Source organism: Rhincodon typus, chromosome 5, assembly GCF_021869965.1.
Source record: "Rhincodon typus isolate 14 chromosome 5, sRhiTyp1.1, whole genome shotgun sequence".
Taxonomy (NCBI): Eukaryota; Metazoa; Chordata; class Chondrichthyes; order Orectolobiformes; family Rhincodontidae; genus Rhincodon; species Rhincodon typus.
Window position 1 is genome coordinate 31,000,321 of NC_063336.1, and position 20,789 is coordinate 31,021,109.

The following is a 20,789-nucleotide window of genomic DNA, read 5'->3' on the forward strand; positions in this document are numbered from 1 at the left end:
AACTTTTGGACTGCTCACCCTTGTTCAAGACTCCTCAAACACTGGAAATTAAAGTTCTCACATTCCTGAAATCCTTCTAATATCTTGAAAACTTCAGTCAAATCACCCCTTAAACTTGGAAACTCCAGGGTGACAGTACGGAGAGAGATCTCTTCATAAATTTAACCACTGGAATCCAGAGGCAGTGTTTAGGGTTTTGGTCTGTGGCAGAGTCAAATGGGGGTGGGGTCCAGGCATGTGTAGACAGCTGTCACTCATCAGTGATTTTCTCTAAACATGTTCTCTAACATGTACATGCTGAGGATTGGTTGTTTAGGCAACCCTTCTTATTGCTTGTCCTCATGCAGGGATAGTTACATTACACCCCCAGCACAGTAATATCATGGCACCACCTATATCTGATTCCAAGTACTACATTCTATCTTTATTTTATTTACACGTGGGACGTGGGCATTGCTGGGTGGGCCAGAATTTATTGCCAATCCCAAGTTGCCCTTGAGAAGGTGGTTGTGAGCTGCGTTCTTGAACCACTGTAGTCTATATGCTGTATGTACATCCATAAAGCTGTTAGGGAGGGAGTTCCAGGATTTTGACCAAGTAACAGCAAAGGAGCAGTGATGTACTGCCAAATCAGGACAGTGTGTGGCAATAAAAAGTATTTTTTTTAAATTCTCTGATTTTTCTTTAGCTTAAGAAACCTTTCAGCCTTCATACCACTTAGGAGCCCTGACTGGCCCTCCATACCTTGAAGTTCTGACTTGTCCTTCACAAGTTTCTCTTGGTCTTGTTTCATTTCCTGCTACAACCTGTTCCTGTTCTCTCTCCTTGGGTATTGTCAAATCCTCATTGAACAGTGAATATGGCTTTGGAAAGGATATTCAGTTAGTCTTCAGAAGATGTTTCCAGTTTATTCTGAATGGTTTAACATCTGGTGTTTGTATCATGTATGACCTTGGCGTGTCATGTCTTCTTAGTATAACTGCAGGATGCCATTTTTTGACTTATATGATTCTCACTCTCTCTCTTTCTGACAATGACAGACAAATTTCTGGTCTGTTTTTTGCTAAATATTGCCTGTACTTCATTTCTCTCCTCTTAATCATTTCCTGGATAATTCAGTAGAGTGCAAGCTTCAACAACTTTTCAGAAGTTGGCAGTTTTGTAACAGAGCAGGTGACAGTGCAACAACATTCAAAGGTGTGTTTCAGTACTCAAGCAGGGCCTTCCTGTACTTTTTCAGCAGGTTCTTTATAGTCTGAATGGCTCTGTCAAACTTGACCATTTGACTGTGGAAACCCTGGATTTGATGTTGAATGCTTGAATTTCCCAGCTGCTTGCAAAGTTTCAGAACTCCTGAGCTGGCAAATGTTGTGCTATGTTGTCTTCAACAAGAATCCCATACCTTACAAAGTTGGACTTCATTGCTATAATGACTTGCTTGCTTGTAGTTTCTCTCAGTTTGGAGATTTCAGGATATTATTAAAAAAATCCAGGCACAGAAGATACTCTCCACTGTTGTAATGAAACAGATCAACTCCAACTTTTGGCACAACTCATTCAGGCACCTGATGACAAATGAGAGGATTTTGTGCTTTGTTGTTCTTGGAAGAGTTGCATACTGAACACCTTGATGCAAAATCTTCAATCTGTTTCGCCATCCCTTGCTTGTTCTTTGCACTTGGTTCTTAGGTGAGCCTCATAAATTTTATCAAGCATTTCCTTTTCAGTGGAATGACTAGTTCTTGCAAAAGTAATCCCACTGAATAGGTCAGAACTGCTCTAAATGTCCAACTGGATCTTCTTTGAAACTTTTCTTCTAGATTCCAGCCATCCCTTAAGCACCTCTTCCTTTACTACATGCAACTCTTCATCCTCTTATGTTGTTGTCTTGAACTTTTCCAATTTCTCTTCTGAGACAGGAAGTTGACATGTGATCATATTATTTTCCAACTTGTTCTCATTGTTTTCTCTCAAATGGGCTAAACTCAGTGTATCAGCCACATGCATTTCTTTGCATGGTTTGTATTTAGGCTTTAAGCAGACTCTCAAAGCTAGCTAGCTAGCTAATAGAAAGCCCACCAACTCAGAAGGAGCTGTTGCCTGCCATTTCAGATGTGAGAGAGAGGCCACATCCATTCTGAGGTGCACTCTCAGCACTTTTAAAATGTCTCCATTTTAAATGCCCAGGTCAACATCATCAATGGGAAAACTCCTCCAGAGGGCAGTTTCTGGCCAGCAGAGGTGTGACCAGCTAGAAAGGCCTGCAGAATTGTACCTCAGCTCTACTACTATGACACCTTTCCTGGTGCTATCATCAGTAGGAGATGCAGGCCAGCTGAAACTGAACATTGGCCTTAGTTGATAGTTGATTTGTTAATATCTTAATTATCTCCCATCGTCCATGGATGGAGGTAGAGCCCAATGTCCTTTTACTGCTTCTGGGAAGATAGCTCTGTGGAGCAGGTTACTGGCAAACCAGCGCACTGATCATCAGTGTAATTGCACCTTTGTATTTGTCTATTTCTTTTGCAGTTATCATTCTGATAAACGCAGATGGTGGGAATCTTCAGTTACTTAGTGTTCATCTGAAATGAATAGTTAGTTCAACTTCAAAGTAGATAACTAAGCTTTTCACACCCAAATTGTACTACACATGGAAAATGTTAAATTTTCCTCTTTGTGCTTTAGTCCCAACCTAAATGTATGCTGTGTGCCACCAGCTTGGAAATCAGTGGTAATCAATTCTTGGAATGTAATCTGGGTATGTTGGTGGAGGAAAAAGCTTTGGAATTATTCAGGAGATAGTTAGGTCTGGTAGGGAGGTTAAGCTCTGAGGGAAGGAACAGAAGTAGATGGGTCAAATAACCTCTCTCACATTTATGTAACTTTGTGACTACACTATTTAAGTCAGTTAAGTTACTCTTAATATACATGCTGTCAGAGATTACCTTACCAGACATTGTAGCACTGGAATAGACTATCAGGATATTCTGGTTGTAGGGGCTCCTGGCTCTCAATGGTCCCAAACCACCATGCATCATCAATCACTGACCGAAATCGATCTCCTAAAGTACGGTAGGTCAAAACAACACTGATGTTCATACTGGAATTAAAGTGTCTCCATGTCAACCAAACTAAAATAAATACAATGCAATTTTAAATAGACTACAGTTTAATAAGCTAATGTGCCAAGTAAAGAATATTTCTGTAATCCCCCATCAGAACCTTTATTTATCATACAATAGAATAATTTTACAAGATTTGAGTGCTGTTATTAATTCTATAATGTCCTACATAAACTTGGATAATTTTATATCAAATTGTAGGAGTCCCTCAGCAAACATTTTATTAAAAGTTCAAGGGTGGACATTTCCCTTCATTGGAGGTGGCAAGGAGAGCAAATAATTGGATGAAATGGCCCAGAGAGGTGTTCATTCCTTTTTTGCCATCTCAGCAATTAAACACTGGGTGATAAGTCTATGGTTAACCTTCTTGTATCATCTCCAATCCAGACCCTTAAGTGATCAATTAATGAGCACTTAAGGGCCTCAGTTTGCAACTGATCCAATTACTGACACTCCTGGCTTTGTTTTGTAAAACTGATACATGGTACGTACATTTTAGTTGTAAAGTTTATTTCTTCAAATTACAAAAGTCAATCACAATTCTACAAGATAGCTGCAAGCTTTGTCCATTAACCAGAGATAACATCTAATCTTACTAGCATCGTCACTGCAGTATAATGAGCATTGGAATTTGTAACGAATGTCATTTTGAACTAATGTCAAAAAGGAATAACATTCATTTGATTCGCCTTTACGTACGTACCAATCTTCCACTGTCGAGATTTTGTCTCATCAAACTGCTGTCGTAGCACTAGAAAATCAATAACATCTGGCATATCATGGTACCTACAATCAGGATAAAAACAAATACTTAAAATAACAACTTATATTCTTTACACACTGTACAGTGAACACTAAGTCTGTTTCAAAGATGGCATGCCAACTCAGTGTGAAAACAAAAAATGATTAACAGAATAATATTGTAGAATTTTAAACATTTTGCTCAATAGCTATATATAATGAACCATTTGGAAATTAGAGAGATTTCAGCAGCAGAAATAATCTAACCTTGGCTATTCATAACTGAGTAATGACTGATGACATCTGGGTACAGCGAACTATGTGCAGCACCAAGGCATGCTGAAACACATCGTAAATTTTTACAATCATGTTCAAAGTGTGACAGTGGATTGAAAGCCCCTTTTCACATTTCTCAGTTCTATTTTCATTGACTTCATAAAGTCAATTCTACTCCATTGTGTGGTCCATTTGTAAAAATGTTAAAATAACAATTTAAAATTTGTTCTAAGCTAATTAATAAAAGAAGAGGCCACTTTTTAAAATTTAAATCTTGCCACCTGTCTCCCACCATCAAGACAGGACATGGAATTTCTGGAAAATTTGTCCACTTGACAATAAGTATATTCATACCGTCCGATTTTAACCCTGATTACCTGGCCAGAATGGGACAAGTAGGTTGGACTGCCTTCTTGATGTATTTCTATTCATTGTGATTTAACTTTTGAATATTTGCCAAATCCACAGTACCCTTTGAATACAAGCAAGGGTCTAGTTAACATAAATGTCATGCACCTAAGATACAATTGCGACCCTGGCATGATGTTAATTGCTGTTTGCAGCAGTCATGCACAATTATATCAATTGTATATCAAGTGTATATCAAGTGTACACCAACACTGAGCAGGAACTGGCTCAGAAAGAGTCCAGAAATGTCAGTAAAATATTTACTTTCTGTTTCTTTTCAGACTAGGTATGGTCTTGCTGACACAAAGATATACCTTGGGTCTCCCACCTCAAGTTGCCCTCCAGCTCACCTAATAATGTTCACCTTGCGATCATCATCAAACTGGCCTCTCTACCCTCCCTTCCTCAGTATTTATCTGCTCATAAGGACCATCCCTATGGGTCCCCAGCAGTAGACTCCTGGTAGTGAAATCACACATTCATCCTACAGGCAGGTCAATCCAATTTATCAAGATTTAATTATTACTTTCCGTAAAAGACTGCTCTTACTTCATAGAGAATGAACCTCCTGTCAGTTTGCCTGTGTCTGTATCGATGAAAGCCAGTTTGAGACAGCACAGAGATGGGGGTCCCACTTCGTATTTGATCCCAACGATTTTCACCAGCTCTTGCTCCTGCCAGAAGTACAAAATACGTTTAATGTTGAACTTACAAACTTTTATTAAAATCTTTCCCCAAGTGTTACAGAAAAGTAAACTATTTAGACCTTTGTACAAAATCATTTCAAGAGCAACCCAATGTGACAAAGGCTCTAAATATGTTATTATTTGGAAACTTAGGTTTTAAAGTTGAGCAAAATGGAGTTTAGTTCTCAGTTTTATGATGGTCTGATCTTTTCTTATGTCATTTTGATTAGCAAGCTAAAGACAGCATTTCCAGGAAATTATTTGATTACTGGGTAAATGACAAGCATGGTACTCCACCACCCCAAGATAATTACTAAGGTTGGTTTACCATGCATTTTACAACTCAGAGAGGGATGGGAAGTGGGGTCCAGAAACAAGTTAATTCAGACAAAAACTGGTTCCATCAAAGAGAGAAGATCCTTAACAGCAGAAGCACTGTTATCAGCAGTTCAAGAAGTCAGTGTCCTAAAGTATTTACTGCAGGGAAAGAAGGCCTTTGGCCCATTGAGTCTGGGAAAGTCATCAAACAGCTATCTATTCCAATAATGTTTTCCAGCACTTGGCCAGTAGTCTTGCATGCAATGGCATTTCACGTGCTCACCTAAATAATTTTTTATATGCCTTTTAGGCAATGAGTCAGTACTAGGGAATAAAACCTTTGAGTTACTTAGGAGAAAGCCAGTAACAGAAGGCTGTAGATGAGTTGGAGTGGAAGCTAAATGGATGCCTTCAAGAGCCTTGTAGGGTAAGGAATGCCTGCTAAGCATTAAGTGAGCTCAGTAAGCAGCTTTTTAAGGGTGTCAGGAACACACATTAATTCAAGAGATCTGCACTCAGTGAATGAACAAAAAGGCTGCCAAGAAGGAAACTGATGACAGTTCTGCCAACTGAACAAGGACCCTTCAACTAAGATTTGAGTATCTCTAAGCCTGTTGTTGTGGTAAAAAGTTTAGACCATCAGCCATAGGAGTAGAAGCAGAAGCAAAAATAGGCCATTTGTCCCATCGAGTCTACTCTAACACTCAATGAATTCATGGCTGATCTGACAATCTTCAGCTTCACTTTCCTCCCATTACCTCATACGTCTTAATTCCCTGATTAAAAATCTGCCCATCTCAGCCCTGGATATACTTTATGGCCCAACCCTGACAACGGATTCATCACTCTCTCAAAGAAGAATTTCTCCTCAACTCCATCTTAAGTGGGTTGAATCTTCCTTTCTGATTTTTGTAGTGACACCTTTTCAAATAGTCCTTGAATAGTGTAATATGAATGCTTTTGCTTTGTGCAGTAAACTTTCATGTTCTTTTGTTAAAAGTAAATTGGCAGCCTTTTGTGAGAATGTGATTGACTACCATGGCAAACATAAAGGAAAAATAAACTTATGGTCTAACAAGCCAGGGATCTCATCCTGGGAATGTGATTGGTCCAGTATTATCATCAGTTGGGAACCTCACATCAGTGGCGCATTTCTGTCAATCATTTACTGCATCTTCTAAGAGCTTTCAAGTAAAACGAAAATGCTTAACAGTGCAATTTTCTTTTTTTCTGCCTGGAGTCTGGTTGGACAAAGACCCATTCCCAATTTGAGAAGTCTCCAAATCATATCAAATAAGCAATCCAAAGAGGGAAAGTGTCTGTTTGCTCAACATGGCACACACATTCTCCAATCCCCACACCCTGCTGTGGGAGAGGGCAAGTGTGGAGAGCTCAGAAGTTGGACTCATCAGCAGCACAATATCTGCAGAAATAAGCATAAGTATAATTTGTTAGAAAATACTCAGAACAGGCTGTGCCAGGCCATTCTCTATATTGTTTTCAAATAACATAACTGATGAAGCATTAGTCCAATCCCCCAAAGGCTGATGAAAGAGAGAGAGAGACAGAGAGAGGTTTTGGTACAATGAATTTCCTATTCTGGAAAAAATTCGAGATTCTGCTCAATACTAGCTTTCGGTTACTTCTGTGTCACACGAGCCACCAGTTTGACTTTCTCACAAATATTGATATTGGAAAGTGAACTTTCCTGAACCTTATTCCTTGTTCCAATAGTTTATTCATAAAACAAAAATAGCTGGTAGAAAGGAATGGATTGTAGATACAACAAAATAAGTCACTTTTAAACTGACAGTTTGTGGGAAGGCTACGTATCTCCAATCATTGTGGGGTACATGGGATACCGGAAGAATCAGCCATTCTGCTCGACCTAACAGCAACAGTTAGAGCACAGCCTTGATGGGATCCTGATGCAATCATCACTGAGTATATTCAGCCAACTCCCAATTACCAACAGGAGACATTTTTTCCCCAGTCTTCAAGATTCTCATAAAATGAATGTTACCTGTTGACTAGAATAAAATTATAATGCAACTTTCTTAGACAAACTTCCAATGATACTTTACCCGTAAATCCATCTTATGCCATGCCTGCTTTTTAGGATTTATACGAAAAAGTTTTAACTTCTTAGCCATTTCAACATAGGCTTCATGACCCTGTCGAAAATAGTAAACCTAGAATTCAAACACAAAAAAAAGTAGCTAGCTTGCTATTCCCAAAACAGAACACAAGTATGAATGGATAACATTTTCTTACAAAATAATGATTTAGTGCAGACAGTAATGAAAAATTCCTGGGCTAATGAATAACAAGTCAACCATGGTCAATGAAAATGCCTCAATTTGTCAGGTGAGATATGCGATATTACAAACACAATTATTATGTGAATTTATCTCTATTCTAAAGCCTACATATACAGAAATTAGATATGGGAAAACAACGCTATCTTTAGCACAAATGCATAGAAAGGATGATAAGAGATTGCACATATATTATAAATCAAATTATGGACATTCACTCATGCATAATTCAGACAATTATGAGCATGAAATACATCATTTAAATATTGGAATCAATGTAATAGAAAGGTTAGCACAGTGAGGACCTGCCATTGTATTTTTTTAAGGTGGGAGTGAAGTTATGTGTTCCTCAAGAAGACAGGTACTAGTACTGAGGAATGGAACAGTTTCTCAGATAAGACGTGCAGTAACATATCAAGCAACACCAAATCAAATACAGCACCAAAAAACAAAATCTAACCAAGCAATGTGCATCAACCCCAAAAGAACAACCACAGCAATTCCATTCTCTGCACCATGTATACCTATGCTCAAAACCAGAAATTGCCGGAGAAACTCACCAGGTCTCGTAGCATCTGTGGAGATCGTGCAGATCACAAATGCCCTGAACATGGTACTAACAAACTAACTACTAATATTGATCATAAGGATAAAATAAAACAAAGAACTATACATGCTAGAAATCTGAAATAAAAACAGAAATTGTTGGAGAAATTCAGCAGATCTGGTAGCATCTGGGGAGAGAGAAACAGAGTAATCAGATTTCCAGCATCCACGGTTCTTTGTTTTGTTTTATACTTATGGTCTTTCTGATCAATATTGCCAAGTTAATAGCAAATTCAGGACATTCGTGGTCTGCACTATTAACAGTCAACTTTTGTCAAGCTCCTTCATTTCTTAAAGAAATACAGGAACTAGGAGTAGGAATAGGCCATTCAACCTTCCAAGCCTGCTCTGCTATTCAATATGATCATGGCTGACCTTCTACCCTCAATGCCATATTTTTTTCCTCTTCATACTTCATGATACCTTTGAAATTTAAATTTATCCAACTCTTTCTTATATATATTCAGTGACTTGACCTCCACAGCCTTCTGTGGTAGAGCATTCCACGAGTTCACTACCCTTTTGAGTGAAGAAATACTTCCTCATCTCAGTTCACCCATCACGAAAACCAGCCTTCCTTCCATTGACTTACATCTATACTTCCGCTGCCTTGGGAAAGGAGCCAACATTATCAAAGACTCCTCCAACCTGGTGATACTCTCTCCACCAGGGAGAAGATGCAAAAGTTTAGAAACATGTACCAACAGATTCAAGAACTGCTTCTTCCCCGCTGTTATCAGACTTGTGAACGGACCTCTCATATATTAGACTTGATCTTTCTCTGCAGTTTCTCTGTAGCTATAATACTATATTCTGGACTTTGTTAATACCCTGATGTACTTATGTAAGGTATGATTTGTCTGGTTAGTACCCAAAACAAAATTTTTCATTGTATCTTGGTACATGTGACAATAATAAAGCAAATCAATTCACAAACTGAATTTCTCTAAAACCAGGTACATGGATGGGTTTAAAGCAAACTTAGACAGGATCACGTGAAAAAGACTTTTTGAAGAAAAAACAATCTTGCAACAGAATAATTTGTACAGAATTAAGCCTGGAATAATTACATCCAGTGGTTAATGTAAAATGCATTCTGGGGCACACACCTACTTCCCAATCAATTATAGTTTTTGACCCCATTCATAAATGGCCATATTAACAACTTGAGCTAATGTTAGGTTAAATATATTTTCACTGGCTACTGATCCTTAGCTCTCTTTCAGGCTCACCTTCAGCGATTTCAGCATCATTCCAAGTAAGTTGCAACTTTTTAAAAAATTCTTATTATAGTTCTTTATTCTTTTCTAAATTAAGCTTCATCTGCCATTTTGGTCAAAATTTCCATATCTGGTCCAACTTCAATTTCTAATCTGACTCCTCCAATTTCACCACTTCTCTTAGCTTGATACATCTCCATATTTTAGCATTTTGAATTAATTTTGAGTCCAGGTCATTTACATGTGTGTCACATTCTGACGTATCCATTCAGTCTCTTCTCCATTGTGACATAATTCCTCTAGTACTATTATTTCCTATCCTTCAGAAGTTTCTTTTTTATGTCCAGAGTGCAACCTGAAATCCTAAAAGCCCAATGAACATCTACAATAAAAATGATTATTTCATTATGAAATCTAATTGGACAAGCATTACATTGTATGCTTAAGTGGTTTTGGAATTTGAATAGATTGCATGTTGCACTGAACATTTTACAAGAAACACCAATATTTTGAGATAATGGTATTCCTCAATAAGTAAGTGTATATGTGCACAATTCACTCCCAGAATTGACAGTGAAAAGCCTTGTAATGGTGATGAATTTAAATGTAGCAATTTTCTCAGCATGATTTTCTGCACTGCTAGCCAACAGCAGCACACCTGTCTTAGGGAAGGAAAGGGAACGTAAATTGCTTGTCCCATGTAATCAATAAAGTTCAGGAGAAACTCTGTCACAAGCCATCCCCTGCATGGATTTCCATGCTAGATAAAAGGGAAGGAAACAGAAATTTGTTTGCAGGACTACAACAATACAAAAACAAACTACTGAGGATGTTGGTAAACTGAAATAGAAATGAGAAAATATGCTGAAAAAAACTCAGTATTCAGGCACCATCTTTGAAGAAAAATATTTTAGGTCAGCTCAGTCTGAGGTTGCCTGATCTATTGAGTAATTCCAGCATTTGGTTTTGTGTGCATTAAGAATGTTTATTTCATACTTTCTTTTACACACTCATCCACCATTACCATTGTGAAACACGGTCCCATTTGATGATATTTAAACATGGTGGAGATTTCTTAATTTGACAATGCATTTTTCTAATCAAATCAACATTAACATTTTATTTTGGCATAAAGAAGTTGTATACATTCCATCAGCCATCGTTGGTCTAGAGTAGGTCTGCAGCCCATTCCCAATAGGGGCTTGAGTTTGGGAGATTACAGAAGGAGAATGGTAAAAAAGAGAAAAGAAGGTACAATATTTTCTGATATTACAACGTCAAAACGGCATTTGCATTTTGAGTATGATCAACCACCAAACATTAATTTCTCAGAACTAAGCACAACAAATGAACATTAGAAACTGCAAAGATGAAGAGGATTGATAGAACTGAACAAATCTTCCATCTCTATGGCAGTGAGATAAACCAAACAAACTAGGACAAATATATCCCATGTTGAATAAAGAGTAGGGCGTTATCATGACAGTAGAAATAGAAAATTGTAATACCTCATCACCCATTTGTGGTACAAAAGGACAACGCCTAGGCATAGTGTCAGTAATCCACACTGGTGGAAGCCACTCTTCCAGAGTCTCTCCTTGCTTCGGTATGACTCCAGCTGGTGGTCTCTGGAAAATGACAACATTTTCTATCTATTAAACTGGTTTAGTGCAATCATTTACAAATGACCTCTGTACTGCACCAGTAATCATAAGTAACCTTTGACCTGACATTCTTTCATGAGCTGATTCCTCACCATTTCTACTTTTTTCTACTGAGGGACTAAAAAAAACTTTCCACGTAAACCATCACCTTTATTCTTTTCTCCCTCGGCTTCCTTCTTATCTTTGGAGTTGCAGTACCATCTTTGTCTTCTTTATGTTTCTTCCTTTCCTTCTTTATTTCTTTTTCTTTCCCTTTCTCTTTTTCTCCTTCGTCTTCTGAACTACTAACAGCTTTCTTTGCTTGTTGCCGTGAAGATTTTTTTGGTGGCTGGAGGTTAATACCAGCATCAGCAGTCCAGTCAGAATAGTCACTTGAATAGTCACTAGAAACAGAAAACTACAATAAATGAAAAGGCCATTGATCTGAAACATTAACTCTGGTTCTGTCTTCACACAGAGTAATACAGCATAGAAACAGACCCTTCGGTCCAACCAATTCACGCCAAACATAATCCCAAACTAAGCTAATCCCACCTGCCTGCTCCTGGCCCATATCCCTCCAAACCGTTTCCATTCATGTACTTATTCCAATGTCTTTTAAATGCTATAATTATACCCACATCCACCACTTCGTCAGGAAATTCATTCCACACGCAAATCACTCTCTGCGTAAAAATGTTGCCCCTTGTGTCTTTATTAAATCTCTCTCTTCTCTCCCTAAAAAAAACCCCTTGTCTTGAAATTCCCCATCCGAGGGAAAAGACAACTACCATTAACTCTATCTGTACCTCTCCTTATTTTATAAACTTCTTTCAGGTTGCTCTCAATCTCCTATGCTCCAGTAAAAAAATCCCAGACTATCCAGCCTTTCTTTATAACTCAAACCTTCCATACCAAGCAACATCCTGGTAAATCTTTTCTGAAACCTCTCCAGCTTAATAACATCCTTCCTATAACTGGGCAACCAGAACAGGACACAGTATACCAGAAGAGGCCTCACCAATGTCCTGTACAATCTCAACATGATTTCTCAACTCTTATACTCAAAGGTCTGAGCAATGAAGGCAAGTGTGCCAAATGCCTTTTTAACCACCCTGTCTATATGGGACGCAAGCTTCACAGAATTATGCACCTGCACCCCTGGATCTCTCTGTTCTGCAACACTGTCCATGTTGAATGATGAGCTACATTCTTCCAGCATTTTCTGTTTTTCATTTCGCACGTTACTCAATAGACATCTCCTCCAGACTACTTTGTTAATAATTTATACAGCTTCCTCCAGAAAAGCAAATGCAGCAGCCCAAATTTTCTGTTATCACAGTAATTTAGATTAGGGTATTTACCAACAAAGTTTCTGGCAAAATGTAATCTTGTCATCATTCACATTTCAAAGATAGCTAATTTGGAAAGTTGGACAGGTGCAGGTGCACTATGGGCTGTACAACTTTTAGCTATAACATTAAACAGCCAATGCAGTACATCCTCATTTTAAGTATTTCATTTTAGATTGTTTTGATTTAACCTTGTGTTTTTAATAGGTCTAGTATTTGCATTTAGCTTTATAGATTCACAGACTGAGTGTTGTTTCATGTCATGTCTTGATAAATCCCAATTGGTACCATTTTGGAGCAGCCTCTTCCATTTCCTAACCCTCTCAGTCACTGCTGAATCTTCTGATCAGCATCTCCCACCTCTTCCAGCTCGACACTGCTCCAAAATGGTACCAATTGGGATTATCAATACAGGATGTGAAACAACATTAAGACTGCAAATCCATGAGACTAAATGCAAATACTGGGCCCATTAAAAATACAAGGTTAAATCAAAATTAAAATGAAGTAACTTAAAGTGAGGACATACCATATTGACTGTTTAACGTTATAGTCCACTCTGAAACTCAATAATGTTGTCAGTATGTAGGTCGCTTCCTGCCTCTTGCCATTCATCTTCCAGACCATCGCTTGCGCAACAGTTTGGAAAAGGGATGTGGCCAACAGGAGAGTAGGTGGAGGTTTGGGGAATGGGACAGTCAGGAAGCACTGTCAGTAGAAAGTCAGATGACCAAAGTAAAATATTCCTGGACAACCTTATGTCATATAAAGGCACTAAATAAATTCCTTACCTTTCCAATAACATGGATAACCAGTTTCATGTAAACATTGTTTATAACTTGAAATATGAATACTCCTAATGTCATTATCCTAATCTTCCAGGAACTACATCATTATATGCATATTGCTTACAAAGTGTTTGCATTTAAGAAAACAAAGATATTTTTGTTCCACAGCTTATACGACAACATCCATACCTGAAATTCACACCTAATGGCCGAGCAAAATCCCTTAGAAGCAACATTTATAGCCTTATAGCCATTAATTGAGCTGGTCACAAACTACAATACTGTAACCAATTAATTAGAGTCCTGCAATCTGGAAGCAATGATGAGAGTCTCTTATCTAGTACTGGTAACATACTGTAGCCCACAAAGGGCCATAAGCATCTCTTTCCACTAGAAAAAGCTAACTGGTTATATACTGTATAACATAATTTGAGAGACACCACTCCACATCAAGAGCAGGTGAGGCAATTAAACAGACAGTACCAAGGTTGAACCTCTGCTGTTGCCATCATTCTCCAGGCATCTAGCCAAACAAGCTCACCCACCTCCCATTTATTCTGTGGCCAACAATAATGTGGAAAACTACAAGTTATAGCCAACCAAGGTAACATCAAGGGGAGAGAAGCAATATGAAAAACAATGAAATGAACAAAGTGAAAAGCACAAGGGCAGAAGTCTTTACGTTCTCAGTGATTACTGCGTATTATCTGTGCTGTATTCCCTGGCAGCTGAAGTTGAGTATCTATTAAGCTTTGTTTCAGGATGGCTCTCTAGCATAACACCTGTTTTGTAACAGTGACGAAGACACAGGTTGAAACTGTTCTGTGTGTTTCAGAGCAAACTAGTCCCCACTCACCCACCTCTTCCCACCCTTCTGGTAAGCTTGCTTACTTTTCATATTTGAACATAAATTTGTTAAACACACAAATTCTTCACAATTTGGTATAGGTTTTGATTCTGGAACTCTGCATCACAACAAGCGGAAAACAGCAGTAAACATATTTTTAATCATTGAATAATGTTAAGAACTTAAAAAAGAAAATCATTTAAAACATGACTTGCCTAGAGCTGCTGCTTTCATTGTGCCAGGCATCCCCATCCTCTTCTGACGTCACACCATTGACAGCACAGACTTCAGCCTCCTGAAGTAAAAATCAAATTTGCTAAAGACATGCATTTCTATAATTAAAGGCATTTCACACAATATGTATTCCTGGTGCTGCCAGTAACGACATGCATTTTAGAAATACAAAGATGTGTCAGATGCAATTTATTAATGATGAAATTTAAAAAGTGTTGGCATCTGAAGTCATAGATGGTCACACCAATTAGAAGTTCAGAAATTGCTGTGTGATGGGACTCTTGTGAGTGCCCATACACAAATAAAGTCAAAACATAAATGTTTCTTTCAAAATGTCCTAGTTATAACAGCAAGAGGAGGCACTTACCTCTCCTCTCTGTGTCTTCTCTCCCCTCTCACATGCAGTAGAACACATCGCAGTTCTAGGATGCGGGAGGGAGCCAAAATAATATACTCAAAAACAGAGGTTGGTAACCCCCAGTACAAGCTTTAAAACCATTTTTTTCAAAAGTTCAAAATTACACAAAAGCCACAAGTCTTTATCTAATAAATTATCAATACAATTCAATTTTTACTTTGCAAAGATGTTCCTCCTGTTCCTTCCCATTGGATTTTTCAGAAGGCGTGTGCTGTTATGTCCCTAGGAACTTATCTCAACTTTACCAATTGTGAGAGGTGCCAGTGCCTGACATGCCTCTAAAGACAGTTTACCAATTTGAACAGAAAGTGAAAGTGAGGGGCATAATTCAAAATGATCCCAATAAATGTTAGCAAAGGCCCGAACATACAAAGATTTGGTCATACTTCATAATGCAAAGTATTTCAAAGTTATACAGGCCAAATGCTGGCGAAAGGGACTAGATTAATTTAGTATACCTGGTCCCATGGATGAGTTAGACCAAAGGGTTTGTTTCCATGCTGTACAACTCTATGATTCTATGACTTATGTCCAAATAACAGGGGTAAAACCTAACAACTTTTTACTCCAATAGTTCCAAAGAACTTTTCTTTTGCAAATGAATTCAGCTCAATCGAAAAAACATCACTAAGATGCCTCGCTGAAAACAAATATAGTGTAGCAACAGATATAACAGATAAGGCTCCCAACACAAAAATTTAGCTTCTGACAACATAAAATCAAACTTTATATTTACAAAGTACTGATTATGGTTACATCTCAAAAGCTGGCACAAGTCAGTTCAATAATCACAACAGGGAGGAATATATCTGAGTGTACAGCAAATGTAATACGAGGAAGTTATCGAGAAGATTCAAAGAGAACAGAATAAAAGCAAAGTACTACAAAAGATGGAAATCTGAAACAAACATAGAAAATGCTGGAGAAACTCAGCAGGTCTGGCAGTATCTGTGGAAAGAGAGAGAGACAGAATTAACGCTTAATAACTCTTCTTCAGAGCTGAAAGGGATTTGTAAATGGTGGTTTTTATGCATTTAACAGAGGAAAAGGTGAAGCAAGGGGGAATGGATGGTGTGCAGCAGAGACCCAGTGCAAAGCACAAAGGGGTTGCTAATTCGGGTGAAAGAGAGATGTAAAATAAATGTCTGCAAGGGTGAAAATGGTCTTCTTGGTCAAGAGCAAAATGAAGAAGACATATGCAACACAAGCCCGTTTTTTTTGGGGGGTACAGCGTTGGGTGGACATTGAATGCAAGTGGAATGGAGGACGAACTTCATGAGGTTGGGTTCTGAAGTTGTGGTCACATTTTGGAAACTGTAAAATGCCTAAGCAGAAAATGGGGTCTTTGGTCCTCAAGCTTGTGTCATTCTTAATTGCAACATTGCAGCAGGCCCAGGAATGAAATTTTAACATGAGAACAAGGTGGCTTATTGAGATGGCAAGCAACTGGAAGGGAGGGGTAGTTCTTACAGACAAGTGTGGAGGTGTTCCGCAAAACAGTTACCCAGTGTGAGTTTCATCTCACCAATGTGAAGGACACCGCATTGTGAGCAATGAGTACAGTAGGCTAGATTGAACAAAGTACAAAGCTCCTCATCTGAGGAAGAACATTATATCTACGGAGAGAATGCAACAAAGATTTACCAGACTGATTCCCTGGATGGTAAGACTGATGTATGAAGACAGGCTGGATTGGTTAGGACAATAATCACTGGAGTTTAGCACAATGTTGTGGGGGAATCTCATAGATTCTGACAAGACTAGTCAGGGTAAACACAGGAGAGATAATCCCGATGACCGGGTGAGCCTAGAACCAAGGGCCACAGTCTAAGGATACAGGGTAGGCCATTTAGGACAGAGATAAGGAGAAATTTCTTCACAAAGAGAGTGGTAAGCCTATGGAATTCTCTATCACGGAAAGTGATTGAGGCCAAAACATTTAATGTTTTCAACGAGTTAGATGATATTTTTAGGACTAAAGGGATCAAAGGTAACAGAGACAAAGTAGGAACAGGGCACTGAATTGGATGATTAGCCATGACCGTACTGGATGGAGGAGCAGGGTTGAAGGTCTGAATGGCTTACACCTGCTCTGATTTGCTAAGTTTCTATGTTATACCTTCTGACATTGCATGGGAAAGTGTCACAGGGAAATGATGAAGCATTAGGAATGATGGAGCAGTAGACCAGGGTGTCATGGAAGATACTGTCCCTGCAGAATGTTGACAGTGGAGGGGAGGGGAAGGCGTGTTTGATAGTGGCATCCTGCAACAGGTGGCAGGAATGGAGGAGGATAATCCTTTGAATAAACTAGTGGGATGGAAAGTGAGGACAAGGGAAACTCTATCATTGTCCTGGAAAGGAGGGAAAAGGGTGAGAGCAGAAGGGCAGGAAATATGTCAGTCAGGATGTTCACCACAGCAGAAGGCATGAAGGGGATGCTCGCTTAAGGAAAAGGAGGTCATGTTGGAGGCAGCTATGATAGAGTCAGAGAAACTGGGAGAACGGAAGCAGGATGGGAGGGGGTGTGGTCGAAGTAACTGTGAGAGTTGATGGATTCGCAATGGATATTGGTGGGTGTCCTATCCCTAGAAATGGAAACAGAGAAGCAAAGGAAGGGGAGGGAAGACTCAGAGATGAAGGTGAGAGAAGGAAATTAGAAGCAAAACTGATGAATTTTCCGGTGCTAGATGTGAGTAGGAAGCAGCAGCAATGACATCATCAATGAATCGAAGAAAGATTTGGGAGTTGTGGCCCCAAGAAGGACTGGAAAAGGAATATTCCATATACCCCACAAAGAGACAGGCGTAACAGGGATCCACACAAATACCCATAGGCATACCTTTGATTTAGAGAAAGCGAGAGGACTTAAGGGAAAAGTTGTTCAAAGTGAGGACAAACTCATCCAGGCAAAGGAGGGTAGTTGAGGATGGAGACTATTCAGAGCTCTTTTCAAGAAGCAGAGAGCCTTCAGACTATTTAGATGTGAAATGGATGTGTAGAGGATTGCAATTCCATGGCGAAGAGGAAGCTGCTACAGCCAGAAAATTGGAATTTGTGGAAGCATCAGAAGAATCATGAATGCTTGTGGGAAGAGACTGAACAAGGGGTGAAAAACAGAGCCAGGATAGTAAGAAATAAGTTTAGAGGAGCACAAACAGGCTGAAATAATGGGTTTGCCAGGACTGTCCATTTGTGGGTATTGGGAAGGAGGTAGAAGCAGGCTGTGCATGGCTGCGGCACTATGGGGTGGGAAACTGTGGAAGGGAGGTCTCCAGAGGAGATGAGATCAATGACATTCCTTGAAATAACAGCTTGATGCTAAGCGGTGGGATTATGACCAAGGGGGAGATAGGAGGATGTGTGTCACGTTTAATGCTCAGCGCCTGCAAGGTAAGGATCAGCATACCAGATGACAGTAACATCACCCTTACCAGCAGGACTGATAACCAAGTCAGAGTTGGATATGAGAGAACACAGTGCATCAAGTTCCTAGGTTGACAGAATAGAGTTGGTGAGGAAAGCAGAGAAAGTAAGGCATCCGATATCACATTGGCAGTTTTCAATGAAAAGATCAAGTGTGGGCAAAAGCCCAGAGGAGGAGGCCAGAGAGAGGGGGAGTAGTGGAGATGGATGAAAGAGTCTGTGCAACTGGGACAGAGACAAAGAGAACTGAATGAAGTATTCAGCATCAAGTGCCCAAAATTCATCGTGGAGGGTGCACAAAGAAAATACCTAAGCAATCAATGCACTTCATTATGCAAAGTGCTTTGAGATGCAAATGATATTTGTATACATATCTATGTCTGCACATACACGTTTACATTTTTAGATAACAAACATCTGTAAATAACATTTCACTTGCAGTAAACCATATTACCAAGAGATGGAGATTGATTAAATTATCCAGTCCAAACCCAATCATAAAGGGAGATACTTTTTGTTCCTTGACAAGCTCACCTCTGAAGAGCTGTTGTAATCAACGTTCTGTGGTAAACTTCTACTGCCATCATCCATTGCTGATCGTGTGCAATAATTGTGTATATTCTGACGGCTCTGTTTCTTCCCTTCTCCACTTTCTTGCAAACGCTCATAGGAATGCACCTAGGAAGCAAAACATGGCCAGAATATAATATTAGAACAGAATCAATCCTAAGACACTTCTAAAAAACAAAACATGTAAAAAAAAATTGATTTTTCCTACTAGTTATTCAATTACTATTGAAAAATGAAGTTTTTTAAGTTTAGATTATTATACAGTAAAAGCAGTGTGATATCAGCCGTGGTTGAGGACCCTGGGTCTGCACTCGATGGAGTTCAGAAGGATGGGATGTATATCACTGAAGTTATAGAATATGGAGAGGAAATGAAACAAGAAACTGCAGATGCTGGAAATCAGAAACAAAAGCAGAAATTGCTGGAAAAAACTCAGCAAGTCTGGCAGTATCTGTGGAGAGAAAGCAGAATGTATCTGTCAGGTCCAGTGACCCTTCTTCAGAACTGATTTTGGCTAGGAAAAGGTTGGATATGTATAATATACACATGCTGAATATGGAGTGCGAAGAGGGGGGAGGATTAAACAATTGGTGGAGAAGGAGAGAGAGAAAAACAGTTGTACAGACAAACGAATGGTCAAATGTCAGCCTGGGAGAATGAATAGCTGCTAATAGGGATTGTTAGTGATTGACAATGGGTTGGTGTGGTGACAGCCCATGTGATGACAAGGCATGGTGTGTGGGGGTTGGGTTAAGGACATGGGAGAAGGTGCTCAAGTCCTAAAATTGCTGAATTTGATATTGAGTCCAGAAGGCTGTACAGTTCCCAGGTGGAGAATGAGGTGCTGTTCTTCCAGCTTGCACTGAGCTTTAGGGGAGCACCACAGCAAGCCGGAGACAGAGGTGTTGGCTGAGGAAAACGAAGGTGTATTGAAGGTGCAGGCAACAGGAAGCTCAGTGTCATTTTTGCAGACAGAATGCAGGTGTTCTGCAAAGCATTAACTTAGTCTGCATTCTGACTCCCCAATGTACAGCGTACTACATTGTGAGCAGCAGATACAGTAGACTAGATTGAACGAAGTGCAAGATAAATCACTGCTTCACCTGGAAGGTGTTTGGGGCCTTGGATAGTGAGAAGAGTGGAAAAGATGGAAATTCGCTCTCTCTCTCCACCTATATTTACTCCTTCCCTCTTCCCCACCTTCAGTATATATACCAATCTTTTCCCAGCTAAAACTAGCTCTGATGAACGGCCACTGGACCCAAAACATTAACTCTGATTTCTCTCCACAGATGCTGCCAGTCCTGCCGAGTTCTTCAAGCAATTTATGTCTTTGTTTCAGAACACCAAGAGGCCTGAATAGAATGGATGGCGAGAAGACGTTTCCACCAGTAGGAAAGACGAGAATCCAAGGGCACAGTCTCAGAGTGAAGGGGCAACTCTTTAAAAGGGGATGAGCAGAAATTTCTTCAGCCAGAGGGTGGTTAATCTGTGAAAATCATTGCCATAGAAGGCTGTGGAGGCCGAGTCGTTGAGTGTATTTATGATAGACAGAATGGTTAGTAAGGGGATCAAGAGTTACGGGGAGAAGGCGGTAGAATGAGGTTAAGAATCACGTCAGCCATAATCGAATGGTGGAATAGACTCAATGGGCAGAATGGCCTAATTCCTTCATCTTATGGTGATGCATTGCTGCAGTTTAACTTAATACTATCATTTCTCCTTCCAACTAGACAAGATTGTTTCAAGTTGAAATATATTTAGTTTCTAATATGGTTGATAATTTCGAGGAGAATACTGAGATACAGTCTAT

General features: G+C 39.3%; 1 protein-coding gene across 1 annotated transcript in view; it reads right to left on the reverse strand.

Moving 5' to 3' along the window:
• Positions 1-20,789, reverse strand: part of LOC109928206 (pleckstrin homology domain interacting protein) — a 183,896-nt gene that overhangs the window by 30,189 nt on the left and 132,918 nt on the right. The window contains exons 22-29 of the mRNA XM_048596719.1: positions 18,941-19,084; positions 14,544-14,623; positions 11,511-11,745; positions 11,207-11,326; positions 7,639-7,746; positions 5,100-5,224; positions 3,829-3,911; positions 2,954-3,065 (exon numbers count right to left, since the gene is read on the reverse strand). Of these exons, the coding sequence (XP_048452676.1) occupies positions 2,954-3,065; positions 3,829-3,911; positions 5,100-5,224; positions 7,639-7,746; positions 11,207-11,326; positions 11,511-11,745; positions 14,544-14,623; positions 18,941-19,084 (1,007 nt within the window). The remainder of the gene's footprint in view (positions 1-2,953; positions 3,066-3,828; positions 3,912-5,099; positions 5,225-7,638; positions 7,747-11,206; positions 11,327-11,510; positions 11,746-14,543; positions 14,624-18,940; positions 19,085-20,789) is intronic.